This window comes from Falco peregrinus, chromosome 14 (genome assembly GCF_023634155.1).
Source record: "Falco peregrinus isolate bFalPer1 chromosome 14, bFalPer1.pri, whole genome shotgun sequence".
NCBI classification, from domain to species: Eukaryota; Metazoa; Chordata; class Aves; order Falconiformes; family Falconidae; genus Falco; species Falco peregrinus.
The window spans coordinates 1,133,705-1,149,880 of record NC_073734.1 but is presented as its reverse complement, the minus strand read 5'-3'; the positions used below and the strand labels follow the sequence as shown (position 1 = coordinate 1,149,880).

The window sequence follows — 16,176 nt, the reverse complement described above, 5'->3', positions numbered from 1 at the left end:
GGGGAGAGGCCGGCCACCTCCTCCCCAAAGATGTCCCCGCAGTTTTCAATGAGGAACTCCACCAGCACGTTCACCTGCAGACATCAAAGCCTTGGTCTCAAGCCAGGTGCCTGCAGACGTGTCAAGCAGCCTTTCCCACTGCTGACCCTTCGCCTGCGCAGGCGGCTGCGGCTGGGGGTTGCTCTTCCAGGCACCCAGCCCACCAGCACTGGCCCAAGGGAGGAGGCAGCCAGGGACCTCGCAACAGCCAAGCTCCGATGGGCCGGGAAGGCAGCACTGGCTGCTGGGTAGGGCGTACCTTCTCGGTCACCGCCAGCATGGCCTGCAGCGGGAGCAGGTCCTCGTTGGGTGGGCTCAGCAGGTTGGGCCCGACGCAGATGGCCAGGTTGCTGCAGCTCATTCTGCTGGTGGCTGCGTTGTGGCCGATGTGCTGCAGCAGGGCCATCAGCCGCTTCAGGAGGAGGAGGTTGGCCGCAGGCAACTTGTCAGCCACCCTGAGGGAAGAGGAAGACAAGGCTGATGAAGCAGAGGGTGCCCACAGCCGTCCCCGCAGCTGGCCCCAGGCGGGTGGGAGCCAGCGGCCGTGTTGCACAGCTTTGCAGCTGCCCGAAAAGACAGCTTTCTGAGGAGCCCGTGCCTTTGCAGGCAGGTCCCAGAACTCTCCCGGTCCCTGCTCACCAGGCAGGCTGCTGCCCACACTTACGCTTTCAGCTCCTCCACCTTGGCCTGCTTGCTGGCCCTCTCCATGGCTGCCATCCAGTCCTCGTAGAGGTCGACGACGAGGAGCTTGGTGGGGATGCTTCGCAGGAAGTCCTGCAATGCCAAGGGCTGCAGGTGAGCCTTTGAACGCTGCAGGCCAGCCAGGAGCTCCTCCAGCTGCACGTCAGAAGTGCTCACCTTCAAGATGACGGCCAGCAGCAGCGCAGGCTGGCTTCCTACGTCGATGTCCTTGCCGCGGTCCAGGGCCTCGCGCAGCTGCCGAAGTTCTGTCCCACCGGCAGCTCTGCGGAATATCCCCTCCGTTGCTGGTCCTTGCTGGCGCAGGACAGCCAGCAGCTCCTGCAGGAGAGGCAGGAGGCCACTTGCTTGGCTGAAGAACCAAGCGGTGGCAAGGACCAGAGCTCTGCCCCAGACGTGGTTGCCTAAGCGCCACAAAGGGTCTGGGACCAGAAGCAGGTTCTGGGGGTGCAGAGCCCAGTGCCCTGTCCCCGCAGCTGCTGGGGACACGCAGGCCCTCTCCAGAGCAGCCGGAGGGAGGGCTGGGGACCCCGTCTGTCCAGGCTGGCTTACCTGGATGGGCCGAGGCAGCGTGTTGTCCTCCCCACAGAGGGCTGCCAGGGGCTGCCCAAAGAGCGCCCTGCTGCAGCTGGAGCCCGCCTGCCCTGGCGCCTGGGCAGCGGCCGGGGTGCGCCGCAGGGCGAAGGGCCAGGGCAGCCCCATCCTCCTCCTGCTGGTGCTGCTCCCGCTGCTGCTCCCTCCTGCTGCAGAGGAAAACAGAGTAAGACACCACCAATGGAGACCCCAGGCCAGCGGTCCCAGCGCCTGCCCTGCCCTGCGTTGCCCTGCCGGCAGCACGGTGCTGTGTGGTGCGGCAGGATGGGCAGGGAGGCAGCAGCTGGAACCGCGGCTGTGGCTCGGAGGTGTTGACTTAGAGGCTCTTGAGAGCCATCGTGCCACGGGGTCAGCCTGTGCCAGCCTTCGCCCTGCCCTCCTGCAAGCTGCGGGCAGCAGCAGAGGCTCCGTGTCCCCGCAGAAGCATATCCAGCAGGCACTGCCCAGCAGTTGTCCTTGTCCGTCCAGGTGACATCCTTCCGTGGGCTGCCCAACCTGCATGGCGACACTCGGGACAAGTGAGCACAGCATTGCAGGAGGTTGCCTTGCTTTCCCAAACTCACCTGGTGCGGGGCAAAGTCCCCCTGCGTTTGCAGATGGGGCCGTCGCAGGCCCTTGCTTGGGATGAGCCTGCAAGAACCAAGAATCGGGCTGTGCTTGGAGAGCAGCCCCGCAGCAGAAAGGGCCACCAGCAGCCTGAGCGCGGCAGAGCTGGGACCCTCTGCCCTCCCGGGCTCTCTTCCCCATGTGGCAGGGTTCCTCCCAGTGTCACCAGTCAGAACGTGCTGGCGTGCTGCTGGCTTCCCAAAACTCTCTGCTCCCTGAGTGGCACCATCAGACCCTCTGTCCCTCCCGCACAAGCTCACCCCAGTCCCTGCGCATCCCGGCGCAGCCAGAGGCAGGTGCAAGGCAGCCATTCTCACCTCTGCCTGTGCCTCCATCAGCCTCTCCAGGCTCCTGGCGCGCAGTGTCCTCCACTGGGCAGGAGAGAAGGAGGGGAAGAAGGTGAGCAGCCATGGCTCTGCTGCTCGGCTGCAGGAGCAGTGCTTGGGGACAGGGCCCAGAGCAGAGAGACACTCACGGCGTGGCGGCGGCTCAGCTCCCTCTCCAGGAGCTTGATGGATGTCAGATGGGTGACGCGGGCTCCCGTGCGTCCTTCTGGTGTCCTGTGCACCGGGAAGGGAGAGGGAGAGAGCTGGGTGAGCCCCAAGCCGTCTCTTGTCTCTTGTCAGGCAGCTGTGCCCGAGAGCTGCTCGCAGCCACGGGGGCACCTTCCCCAGCTGGGGGCTGTGTTCCCCCGTCCATCCAGCTTCTCCTGGAGCATCCCCCCGGCTTACCCCAGCAGCGTGGCCACCCACAGCTCCTTCAGTGCCTGGGATCTGCAGATAGAGAGGAGAGAGAGCGTCAGGCCCTGCTGCCCCCAGCCCTGGGCAAAGGTGGGTGCCTGCACAGCCCTGTGCTGTGGGGCAGGACAGAGGCGCTGTCCAAGCCCTGGGTCGCTCTGTCCTGCCTGAGCGGCTGCATTTGCCCTTCCCTTCTGGGGACCAAAAGGTGACCAGGGGATGCAGGATGGGGAAACATCCCACATCCCTCCCTCCCTTCCACCGGGCTGCCTGCTCCCTGCCCAGCTCTGCACGCAAGGCAGAGGCCTGTGTTCATGGGATGGCGTGGGCACGGCTGGGAACCTCTGCTGCCCGACCACGACTCACCCAAAAGTGGCGATGCAGGAGCCGGTGGGCCAGGCGAGGATGACAGAGGTGCTGTCCTCATCGGTGCCTTCCTCCTCCTCCTGTCCATCCTGCCCCGCAGCCTCCTTCCCGCTGCTGAGCACCCACAGCTGGTCCAGCGCCAGGCGGAGCTGTGGGCGCAGGCTGGTGCCATGTCTGCAGAGAGCAGAGGCGGGCACTGAGCTGGAGGGGGGCTCCTTGGGCTGGGTCCCCACGCGCAGAGCCCTGTCCCCCACCTGCCCTTGGGACGGACATTGGTGCCTCCAGCACCGAGGGGCCGGGGCCTGGGGCTGGTGCCAGGGTGTCCCTGGGCCGGGGCTGGGGGCAAGGATCTGGGCTCTGAGGGTCTTACCGCAACTTGGCGACCACCAGTTCCTCGTGGAGGAGGAGCAGGCGCCTCTCGCTCCTCTTGCGGCCCCGGGTCAGCCGCACGTCCGCGCTCAGCACCGGCTCGGCGTCGCTGAGAGCCTCCCTGCAGAGCAGAGAGCGGCGGGCATGAGCAACGCCAGTGCTGCGTGGCCCAGCTGTGCCCGCGTGTCCCCGAGCCCGGGGGGAGCCCACCTGGAGCCGCAGCAGCAGCTGGCCTGGCCCATCCTGCCCGGGAGAGGAGGGCCCTGGCCGTGCAGCGAGGAGGGGGCCCAGCCGGCGACGGCGAGGCTGGGAAGCGGGGTGCTGGTGCTGTGGCAGCGCTGCTGGGCCAGAGGCTGCCTCCTGCCAGCGCCGCTGCGTGCCAGCACGGCTCTGCCCTGCTGCCTGTGGTGGCCGTGGGCTCCCCGTGACCAACGGTCTGAGCCCAACGGAAAGTGGGCGGGGCCTGCGGGGCGGGGCTGGGGCCCTCTCCAGTATGGCCGGGCCTGCCTCGCCCCGGGGAGCCCCGCGCAGGACAGGGCAGGGGGCAAGGGCCACCTCCCTGCGCCTGCGGCCAGCGCTTTGCCCTGGGGTTTGGGCAGGGCCCTGCTCGATAAAAGAAGCCGTTTTTCCTAGAGGTGACCGTTGTGGCCTGAGGCAGACTCCTCTTGGTGGAGGCCGGCCTAGCGGTCGGAAGGCCTCTGGCACACAGGCCGTGCCAGGCCTCAGGCCCCAAGGCGCTGGAACTGGAGCAGGCCCAGCAGGAGGAAAAACTTCCATTTTTACCAAAAGACGGGGGGACTAGCAGCAGTCAAGAGCCGCTCGTGTCCTGCCAGGCGCCACAGGGAAATGAAATGTGTGGTGAGCTTCGGCAGGAATTGTGGTGCCCCTGGAGCACCACCCTTGCTTGGGAAGGCTTTATCCCACCTGGGTGCTAAGGCTTCACCCTTGGCAATCAGGGCTGGATGAGCGCCACACAGGAGCCCCTGCCCTGTTAGCCATGACCTTCACCCAGCCGGTGGCCGACACGGCCAGGGGCGAGTCTGTGGGGTAGGCCGTGACCATGGCAAAGAAGGGGAAAAGTAGTCAGCTTTTGATGGCCCGTGTCTCGTTTCACTGTTGACCCTAAGCAATGCCTTGCTTCAAATAGAAGCGATTCAGAGAGTTACACACCCGCCCTGTTCAGGAAAAATGCAGGAAATCAGAGACATCTAGCAAATTCTCTTGTGGCTGTTGTACAGTGCAGCAAGAAGCAGCGTGGGTCCAGTGGCTAATGCTGGAAGGGGAATTCAGCACTTCTGGGAAAGGGAGATAAAGGCACTCTTGTGGGCCAGGCTGGGATTGGAGAGCCTGGGTGGGTGTCTGGGGTCCCAGCTTTCCCGCAGTGCTGACTGTGGTGCCTGCTGCTTGTTCTTCCCTGCAACGCCGGTTGCATCCACCTGCTGGGGCTGTGCTTGGGAAGGGCTCCGGGGGTGAGCAAGCCCATGGGAGAGGCCTGGGGAGAAGCTCTTCTCCAGAGATCTACCAGAAACTGTCCAGAGCATCCGAGAGGATGCTCTGTATGACAAGGGAAGGTGCCCGTTGGTCCAATGCATGAGAGCCTGCAGGGCTCCCATCAGGGTCCTTTGACCTACCCATCCTCCAGCCAGCAATCCAGGTGCTGGGGGGTCCCATGTAGGTCTCCTGAGGTACCCTTTAGCCCCGGGCAAGGTGTCGTGCCTCAGTGTGTGCTTGCAGGGCATGTTTCCTTCCTGCTGACAAGGGCGGAATTGCAGTTAAATGCCCCTGGGCGATCCCGAGCCAAGCAAACTTTTTTCTATGGGTCACACTGCTTTGCAGTCCATGTGTGTGGTTCAGCTCCTGCATGGGAGCTGAGGACACGAGGTGACCTAGCTCGGAAGCTGGCCACTCTTGCTCCAGGCAACTCCAGTTGCTTGCGTTTTCCTTCAGCTTCCCCAGCCTGATCATCTCCACTGTCACCTCCTCCCTGTCCTACAAGAAGTATCCCTATCCCAGCCATTAGGACAGTGGCACAGCACTCAGAATCCAGATCACTGGTAGAGAAGAAGGACAGAGGAAAAGAGAAGTTCTCCTTTGAAAGAAATCCTTCTTTGTCCTCCTTTAGCTACTAGTGGATGAAAAAAAGGGGGACAGAATTTCAGGCCAGCCACAGCACTGGCTTTCAAGCCTGAGCTTGTCAACTCATGGCTGTTCTGGAATGCGGTACAGTGAAAGGAGAGATAGAAATGGCAAATTTTCCCCCTCGGGGCGATCAAATGCTGGCAGAGGTTGCCCAAGGAGGTTGTGCAGTCTCTGTCCTTGGAGATCTTCAAAGGCCAAGGGCACACAGTTCTCAGCAACCTGCTCGAGGCGAGCGTGCTGGAGCAGAGGGCTTGGCCCAGAGGACCTCCACGGGTCCCTTCCAACCCCCCCTCCTGTGTGGCTCTGTGCTTTGCTTTTGCCCTGGCGGAGATCTTCAGGGACTTTGTGCTCCGTTTTGTGTTGCCTTAGGGCTACGATGTGCTGTGGTTTGGGGGCAACAAGGTCAAGTATGTCAGAGGTCAAGCGAGTTAGTGTCAAAGTGTGTTACTGTTATGGACAGAATCTGTGTTTGTTGGCCCTGTGTTCCTGGGGTTATGGCATTTTTATCTTATCTTGTGATCTGTGTGGTGGGTTTTTTTTGCGGAGAGTGCCTTTTTTCAGCTATTTTGCCTTTGTGGGGTTTGGATGGGTGCCTTTGGTTTGTGTATGATGTTTCTTCTGGTTGTTTTTCTGCTGTGCTGGTGGATGGTGGTGGGCTTTTCTGTCTTGAAACCATCGTTACTGGCCTAATAGATCTCCTGCAGGTCAGGCAGTGTCACTTCTGGCGTGGTCTGACTCATTTCTGGTGAGCTGGTAGGTAGGTGTGGAGGACTTGTGGTCCCTCCATGGAGAATGACTGCTAGAGGACTAACAGGCAGATCTGTGGAGGGGTGAGAGGACCGCTGGCCCATAAGTAGTGACTGTCAGAGGACTAAGTGTACTTGAACTAACGTGGGCTTCCAAATTCGTGGTTATCTGTCCTGCCTTGTGGAAGAGCCATGGGAAGTCACCAGCCACACGGAAGGACAAGGGGGTTCCCACGGGTACATGGCTTCTTGGGTTTTGCTTTTGAGTAAGAAAGTCTTATCTCTACATCAGTGCAACTGTGGACAGTCAATTTTGCTGACTTTAGAAAGCAGGGAGTAGCACTTTTGTGCTGTGCCTCACATGGCTGCCAGGGCAGGGTGAGAAGCAGCAAGAGAATTCCTTCCTGGCACCTTCTCCAGGGGAGCCGTGCTGCACTTTCACAAGGTGAGGGTTTTTTGGCTCTATATGATTGAAAAGGTGAGGGGTTAATTTTCAGATCACAGAAATTAGGGAGCAGAACATTTGTGCTGTGCCTCACATGGCTGCAAGGACAGAGTGAGAAGCAGCAAGAGAATTCCTTTCTGGCATCTTCTCCAGGGGAACTGTGCTGCACTTACCAATAGTAAGGGTTTTTTCGGCTCTGCATGATTGCAAATGTGAGAGGTCAGTTTTCTCACCACAGAAAGCAGGGAGCAGAACCCTTGCGCTGTGCCTCACATGGCTGGCCAGGCACGGTGAGAAACAGCAAGAGAATTCCTTTCTGGCATGTTCTCCAGGGGGGCAGGGCTGCACTTTCCCAAGATGATTTTTATTGGCTCTTAACGACTGCAACTCTGAAGGGTCAATGTTCTCACCACAGGAAGCAGGGAGCAGCACTTTTCTGCTGTGCCTCACATGGTTGTGCGGGCACGGTGAGAAACAGCAACAGAATTCCTTCATGACACCTTCTCCAGGGGAGCAGTGCTGCACTTTGACAGGGTGAGCTCTGGTTCTGCATGAGTGCACAAGGTTTTGGTCAATTTTCTCACCACAGAAAGCAGGGAGCAGAACTCTTGTGCTGTGCCTCACATGGCTGCCAGGGCAGGGTGAGAAGCAGCAAGAGAATTCCTGCCTGGAACCCTCTCCAGGGGAGCAGCGCTGCACTTTCCCAAGCCATGTTTTTTGCTTCTGTATGAGTTCTAAAGTGCTGTGTCAATTTTCTCACCACAGAAAGCATAGAGCAGAACCCTTGCGCTGTGCCTCGCATGGATGCCATGCACGGTGGGAAGCAGCAAGAGAATTCCTTCCTGGCACCTTCTCCAGGGGAATTTCCCAGTTCCCGAGAGACTCCTGGCACCAGCTGCAAGGGGGCTCCCAGCCGAAGGGAATTGGGGTGGGAATTGGTGATGTCTCCTTTCCTTAGGCATGTTAACACTTTGGAATAACAATTGGATGCTTCGCTTCTGTTGCTCTTTCATCATATTGCTCACAGTAACTGCTACTGGTTCCTTTTATCATATTGCATGCTATTTTCTTTTATTGTAATACAAGAAACTGCGTTTGATATATTCCATCATTTGATAGATTTGATAGATTTGATTATATTTGATGTAGAGTTCAGCTTTGCTGTGTATCCAGTCAGTCAGCAAAACATAATTTGGCGTAGTCGGCATCGTGTGAAGTAAAACTCTCTCTATTTAAGAAGAAAAAATGTTCCTCGACTTGCTATTGGCAGGTGGGAACCATTGCCTTACGGTGTTTGGGGCAGAGTGGTCTGGTGGTGCTGGGCAGTTGGGCCGTGCCAGGGACAGAGGGACGGGGGCAGGGGAGGGGGCGGGGGGAAGGGGTTTAGGGACGGACGGGTGGGAATGGATGAAGGTGTTTAGGGATGGAGCGGGGTGTGTGGGGGTGGGGCAAGGATGTGTGTTTGTGGGAGTGGGTGTGGGGGGGGTGGGGGTTGGGGGGAGGTGGGTGTGTGTGTATTGATAAACCGGGGGTGGGGGCGTGGGGGGGGTTGAGGGTGTGTGTGTTATTTAGAGAACAGATTGGGGGGCCTGGGGGAAGGGTTTTAGGGACGGACGGGGGGTTAATGGAGGCCTTTAGGGAAGGACCGGGGGGTTGGGGGAAGGATTTTAGGGACGGGCCGAGGGTGGGGGAGGGCTGGACCAGGGTCTGGGGGAAAAGGTTTTAGGGACAGGGCGGGGAGGTGGAGGTGGGGGATGATTTCAGGAACAGCCAGGGTGGAGGAGGGGGTCAAGGGAAGTCTTTCAGGGTTGTTTGGGGGGAAGGATTTTAGGGACGGATGTGGTGTCTGGGCGGACGTTTGATGCCACCGTATAGATTCCACTGTATATACGTTTATGTCCAGGGATTCTGTTAAGGGAAGGCTGCTGGCTCGGCAAAGGGACAAGATGTCTGAGCTCCCCAGTTACCACACTGATTTGGTGTGTTTAGCTCTACGTTAAACACACCTGCGCACAAAGGTTAGGCCAAGCTGACTCTCTAAAGCTGTTAGAAGTGACAAATTAAGGGACCTCTCATCCAGGGAGTCAGCCTTGGGAAGGATGGGGAACAAAGAATGGATGGGGAAAAGATCTCCGTTCTCTTCAGTGATGCAGAAAGAGCCTCTGGGTGAGGACGTTGCGGCCACAGGAGGAGACAAGCCGATAGAGTGCTGCGATCCGCAGAATGTTGGTTGGAAGTCGGGCAGAGGTAATTGTTGTGGGGGGAGATCGTGACCTCTGACTCAGATAGCCCCCCGAGAGAGGGCAAGGCCCCGCTTGGGGAGCATGGGGAGCTAGTAAAAAACCTCAGCAGTGCTGTCTGAGGGTGTGTGCTCATTTGTATTAAAGCAAGAAACTTGTAACCCATCCCGTGCCTGACTGAAAATGCATGTGTAATGCGCTATGAGTGTGCAAGTGCTCTGCTGTCCATAGTGCGTGCCCTCGAGTAACTGGGTGAGCACGCTCAGAGGAAACATTCCCCCGTGCTCCCAGCACTGCCATAAGGAATGCCTGCCTTCTGAAACTTGCAAGCAAGGCTTAGAGGGTTTCTCTCCATGACCGACTTTATGGCATCATTCCCACCATACTGGAGAAAGCAAATCTTTTATTGTTTGGTGGTGAAAGCAGCTTGGGCAGTGTCACTGATATGCAGCACTTTTTAACCTCAGGTCTAAAGTGCCACCGGTCCCACCGTGGGGTACGTCCTTCCTCAGGCTTTCACCAAACGGAAAGGATGCATCAAACCCACCCCACAAACACGTCCTGCACTTTTTTTATCTTTCCTGGAACGTGGGGACATGACCCTGCTGGGCCATCAGTGCCACCTGCCTGGGAGCCAAGATGGTGCCTTTGCATTCCAGGCTAGGAACTTACCTTCTTTTTTTCCTTTTCAGTGACTTTAGAGCCATCCTTAGGGAGGCTGGTTAAGCTGGTTTACTGCACAGCTGGTTGCCAGTGGAGGGAAATGATAAGCTCCGCTGTTGCCTTTGGTGTTTACTTGTTACTGTGTCGCTCATTTGAGTGATCTTCTCATGCCCCGGCAAGCAGAAGCTATCACTCCACTTTAGGCCTTGGTCTAATAGTCATGCAAAGCAATATTGAAAGTCATTCTGAGGTCTGGAACAGGCCCCAATATGCATTTTATAAAAGTGCTTCTTGGCTGCTGTTTCTCTTTGTATGGGGTTTTTTCCCATTTCTCCAGACTGTTGAAGCTCTGAAAGGCACCGATGAGCTGCTCTCCCTCAGTTTGCTCCTTTGCCTTTGGGGACTGCGGTTCATGTTTTCTTCATGGCTTTGCAGAGGAGAAAATCCATGAATACACCACCTTGCTTGACATGATCTTGCTGGAAAGTGGTCGAAAGCTTATTGCTGCCCCATCTTGCAAATGGCATACATTCTGGTTCTCATTTGATGGGCAGCGTGTCGGCTTGTCAGTTGACTGTAGAACAATTCAATTGCTCAAAGCAGCAATGCTGATAGGGAGAGTTTATGTACTTCCTTGCACAAAGCGGTTCTGGGCTTTTTTCCCTCTGTGTGTGTTTCTGTGCAGACATGTGCATGAAACACAGGTGTCTCTCTGTGCCACAGGTGGGACTGATGACAGCTCTTTATTTCATTTCAACTAGAATTTAAACAAAGATTGTGCCTGCAAAAGAATTAGAGCAGCTGTCCTTGTTTCCCAGAGCAAGCATCCAGGCGCTGGGGAGCAGTTGGCAGGATCAGAACCTGAGCCTGCTCTGGGTGGTAAATCCTCAGGAGAGGAAAGAGAAACCCCACTTTTTTCAATACAGGTCTAGTTCCCTTAATATTTCGAGCAGCAGAGGGGGGTGAGATGGGGCGGTGTGGTGGCAGGAGAGGGACAGGAGAGGGACAGAGGAATGAAGAGAACAGGGGTGGAGCTGGGCAGGGAGTGGAGGAAGGAAACCCCTGCTGAAGAGCCAGCAAACCATGAAGTATTCCTATGTGCTAAATTTCATCACACCAGCCTGTTTCCACAGCAAAGGCTCCAAAGTTGCCCAAAGAAGCAAGGAACAGAGCAACTGGTAGCAATGATGGCAAACACGATGGAGTTCTTGGCCGCATGAGGAAGTAGATAACCACTGTAGGAAGTTCTGCGCCCTACCCTGATGGAAACAAATCTCTGAACCATTTACGGCAGCTATTGCGTAATTTTTCTGTCCGTCTGACTATCTATCTATCGATCAATCTTGCAGAAGACTAAGTTGCAAGAACTTGAGAAATACACCTCTGTTCCCGGTAATAATAGTAACCCTAAGACTTAACCCTAAGACTCAACCTTAAGACTTAACCTTAAGTCTTAACCCTAAGACTTAAATTTAGGACTTAACCCTAAGACTCAACACCGAGACTTCACCCCAAGACTTAACCTTAAAACATAACCCTAAGACTTACCACTAAGTATTAACCTAAGACTTAACCCTGAGACTTAACCTTAAGACTTAAATTTAAAACTTAATGTTAAGACTTTACCCTAAGACTTAACACTAAGACTTAACCCTAGGACGTAACCTTAAGACTTTAATTTAAGACTTAACCTTAAGACTGAGACCTAAGACTATATGCCTAAGACTTAACCCTAAGACTCAACCTTTAAGACTTAAACCTAAGATTTAACCCTAAGACCTAACCTTAAGGCTCAAACTTAAAGATATAACGTTTAGACTTAACCCTGAGAATTAACCCTAAGACTTATCTTTAAGATTTAACCTTAAGACTCAACCTTAAGGCTCTATCCTAAGATTTAACCCTAAGATCTAACCTTAAAACTTAACCCTAAGACTTAACCCTGAGATATAACCTTTAAGACTACTTAACCCTAAGACTTAACCATAAAACTTAACCCTAATACTGAACCCAAGACTTAACATTAAGTTTTAACCCTAGGACTCAACCTTAAGACTTAACTTTAAGACTTAACCCTAAGACTTATCCCCAAGACTTAACTCTAAGAGTTAACCCTAACACTTAAACTTAAGAATTAAACTTTTGACTTAACCCTAAGACTCATCCATAAGACTTAACCTTAAGACTTAACCTAAAGACTTAACCCTGAGTCTCAATCCATAAGATATACACTAAAGACTTAACCCTATAGACTTAACCTTAAGACTTAACCCTATGATTTATACTTATGGCTCAACCTTACGACTTAACTTTAAGACTTAAGCCTGAGAATTAACCCTAAGACTTAACCCTAAAACTTAACCTTAAGATTTAACCTTAAGAATTAAGGTGAAGGGTTAACCTTAAAGGATGAAACTTAAGACTCAACCCTACGTCTGAACCCTATGACTTAACCCAAGACTTAACCTTAAGACATAAACTTAAGACTTAAGCCTAGGACTTAATCTTAAGACTTAACCCTGAGACTTAACCCTAAGACATAACCCTGGAACTTATCCTTGAGACTTAACTCTGAGACTTAACCCTAAGACTTATCCCTAAGACTTAATCCTAAAACTTAACCTTAAGAGTTAACCATGAGACTTTACCATAAGATGTAATCCTATGACTTAACCGCAAAACTTAACCCTGAGATTTAACCTTTAGGATTTTGCCTTCAGACTTAACCCTAAGACTGAACCATGAGAGTGAACCCTAAGACTTAACCTTCAGACTTAATCTTAATACTGAACCCTAAGACTTAACCCTAAGGCTCACCGTTCAGACTTAGCCCTAAGACTTATTCATAAGGCTCAAACTTAAGACTTAATGTTAAGTCTTAACTCTGAGAGTTAACCCTAAGATTTAACCCTAAAACTTGTCCTTAAGATTTTACCTTAAGATTTAACCGTAAGTATTAACCTGAATAGTTAACCTTAAAGATTTAACCTTAAGACAACCCTGAGACTTAACCTTAAGACTTAACCTTAAGACTTAACCTTAAGAGTTAAATTTAAAACTTAACCTTAAGACTTAACACTGAGACTTAAACACTAACACTTACCTTTAAGACTTCACCTTAATATTTAACCCTAAAACTTAAACCTAAGACTTAACACTGAGACTTAAACCTGACTTAACCTTGAGACTTAACCCTTAGACTTATCCCCAGACTTAACTACAAGAATTAACCCTAAGACTTAACCTTATAAGTTAACCTTGAGAATTAACCGTGAGATTTAAAGTATAAGACTTAACCCTATGACTTAACCGTAAAACTTAAACCAAAGACTTAACCTTAAGATTTAACCTTATGACTTAACCTTAAGACTCAACCCTGAGACTTTACACTAAGACTTAAATTAAGATTTAACCTTAAGACTTAACCCTGAGACTTAAAGGTAAGATTTAACCCTAAGACTTAACACTAAGATATAACCATGGGACTTAACCCTGTGTCTTAACCCTAATAGTTAACCCTAAGACTTAGCCCTAAGACTTAACCCTAACAGTTATCCCTAAGACTTAACCCTAAACTTAACCCTAAGATTTAACCTTAAGTTTTAACCTTAATACTTAACCCTAAGACTTAACCATAAGATTTAACCTTAAGAATTAACCTTGAGACTTAACCGTGAGATTTAACCTTTAAGACTTAACCCTAAATCTTAACCCTGAGACTTAACCCTAAGAATTAACCTTAAGGCTTAACAATAAGATCTAACCCTAAGGCTTAACACTAAAACTTAACCCTACAAATTAACCCTAAGTCTTATCCATAAGACTTAACACTGAGACTTAACTCTAAGACATAACCCTGAGACTTATCCCCAAGACTCGACCCTAAGGCTTAACCCCTAGACCTAAACTTAAGACTTAAACTTAAGACTTAACCCTAGGACTCAATCCGTAAGGCTTAAACTTAAGAATTAACCCTGAGACTTAAACTTAGGACTTAACCCTAAGACTCTAACATTAAGACTTAGCTCCAAGACTTATGCCTAGGTCTCAACAATGAGACTTCAACCTAAGACTTAACCTTATGGTGGCCAGGTTTTCCAAAACGAAAGCAAATGTACTATGGTGGAGGTGGATCCCAGGGGTCTTTCATGTAACTAGAAGTTTTTTGAAAAAGAAAAAAAAAAAAAGGAAAAGGTATGCATGCATCTCTCTTCTTAAAACAAACATCTCTACAATGTTCCCATAACCTTCAAGGAACATACCTGACACTTCCTTGACTGGGTTGTATTCACAGCAAGACTGTACCATCATAGCCTGTACCTTATCCTCTTTGGTAGCATTGTCTTCAGCCAGGTTGTCGGTCTGTTTAACAGGTACTGATTATTTGACACTCATGTTAGGCTACAAATAGGCTCTCTTTGTACCTTACATAAAGACTTGTTTAACCAATCCGGTTTTCTTCCAAGCGGACTGAAGCTATGTGTAGAAAAAAGCACACCACCAGCATTTTGAAGCTGGCCTTTAAGCTCCAGACTGGTTGAAGAAGCTAGCCACGGTACATTTAACTGGGATGCATGCAAGTAGCATTAGTTATGTTTTGCAGCATTAAAAGGACACACAACTTAAGAGTTGTGGCAGATGCTTTTGCTTCCTGAAATTCAGCTTCAGACCCAGAAGCACTAAAAGGAATCAAGCTTTTGATAATCCCTTAGCAAGGGATTTAAGAATTTTCTGTTGGTACTGGATTTTCTGTTGGTTTTTGTCTGCCCACAAGCTCTGCTTCTGGCCAGGAAAAGGAGTCCTTAACAGCAGCTATTGCCAAGTGCAGTGGAACTGCAGGTCCAACACGTACTCAGAAGCTGCTCTTTGTTGATCTTAAATGATTCCAAAACCATCCTCAGCACTCCTTTTCAAAACAATCGCCCTTTGACACCCAAAAGGAAACCTTTGGGATCAACATGTCCCCAGGGAGGGCTCGACACAAAACCTCTGCGCAGACCTGCTGCCCTGTGATGCCTGCCAGCAGAGCTGGTGACGCGAGTGCTCCTTCCCCGTCTCCGCTGAGGATACTAAGGTTAGCAAAGCCCTCCTGTTTGTCTTGTTGACAGGCGTGCTCAGCCTGAAAGGCGGTGAGGGAGCGCTAACCGGCAGCCCTGCCAGCCAGCCTGAAGGGCAGGGGGGATGTGAAAAGCAGCTTGGGGCTGCCTGAGAACTAGCACAGGCATTTATGGAGGGAACGCGCGGGAGCAGGGTGTTCTCTCGCTTTCACTCGCTGGGAATGTGCAATCCATTCCTTCCCCCGGAATCTCTCACCTCTAAGTGAGAGACAGTCAACGTTTTAACTAATGTTTTACAAAATGCCTCTTTGTAAATACCTACACATACATACACATACACGTTCTGTTAAAGTCGCAAAGAGTATGTTTCCCAGAAAAGAAGTACCTGAATTTTGAGAAATTTTGAAGACTCTTTGATGGCCATCTGAATTGTGGACCGCATCATCTGATTTGTGGACCCCATTTTAAACTCTATTTAAGGAAAAGGAGGTATGGGAATGATACCACTATGGAAACAGACAGTTAGGCACTTCACAGGAGTCAGAAAATGGTGCGTCAGCCACAGCTGGTGACTACCAGCTCCAATATTTTGAAGATTAGGAAACTATTTCAAAAAACTTGTTGACAAGTCTTTCCTAGAATTGTAATGCTCTTTCTAAGAAATCGTTCACGCAGTGCATTGCAAGAGTTGAAAAGCCCCTCATTCTTCTTCCTTGCAAAAAAAGAGAAAAAAACTGTTTACAGTTCTCTTCCTCTTCATTGTACTCCTCATTGTCATCTTCACCACTGTAGATGACAGTGGTGAAGACGTATATCAGTGCAGAGCGTGTTGGTCTTAAAATATTCTCTGGAATTCTGCGTGATTATTTATGATGGGCTGGATGCAGAATCCCTTCCTGAAGACCCCGTTGCAATGGGGCATCTACAGCAAAGAACATTCTATTTATTTGGTTAGGAGGGAACTAGAACATGAAATCCAGGTTCAGACCAGCAGGCACAGTTTTTAAATCATTATCAGGCTGAAGGAACACTTAAATGGACAGATTATGCCTTTTAGGAAAACTTGTCTGTGGTGGCTGGCAAAAACACTTCTTCCAGCTACAGAAAATCCGAAAAAAGATGGACATGACCTCCTCTGCATGGACAGGGGAGGCACTGCTGATTAAAGCCTTTAGATAGCATACAAAGCATGACTAACCCCTGATTTCTCATTTTTATAAAAAAAGGAGTAGTCTAAGGAGTTCTATAAAAAAGAAAGAAATGTTGTGGTTTATCTGTTTTTAAGCTTTTTGTGAGCTTTCCCAATCTTAATGGCTGTCCATTGCACGTCTAGTTAGAGCTCACAGAACAGAAGCCACTCTGTGTAGCTGTACCCTCAGCCCTCTGCACTACTGGCTTCTGCAGAAGCAGCAAAGGTACAAAGAAAAAAACCAAAACTCCGTTGGTGAGGGGTGTATGTATTTACCTGACACAATG

General features: G+C 51.5%; 1 protein-coding gene across 1 annotated transcript; it reads right to left on the bottom strand.

The window, feature by feature from the left end:
* Positions 1 to 358: 358 nt before the first annotated feature.
* LOC129785630 (T-cell activation Rho GTPase-activating protein-like) lies at positions 359 to 1,350 on the bottom strand (the record flags this gene model as incomplete). Its single annotated transcript, XM_055818572.1, has 4 exons — positions 359 to 494; positions 704 to 813; positions 898 to 1,059; positions 1,291 to 1,350. Coding segments are annotated over 4 exons (468 nt in total), but the record flags the coding sequence as incomplete, so codon positions are not given.
* Between the last annotated feature and the right edge of the window lie 14,826 nt (positions 1,351 to 16,176).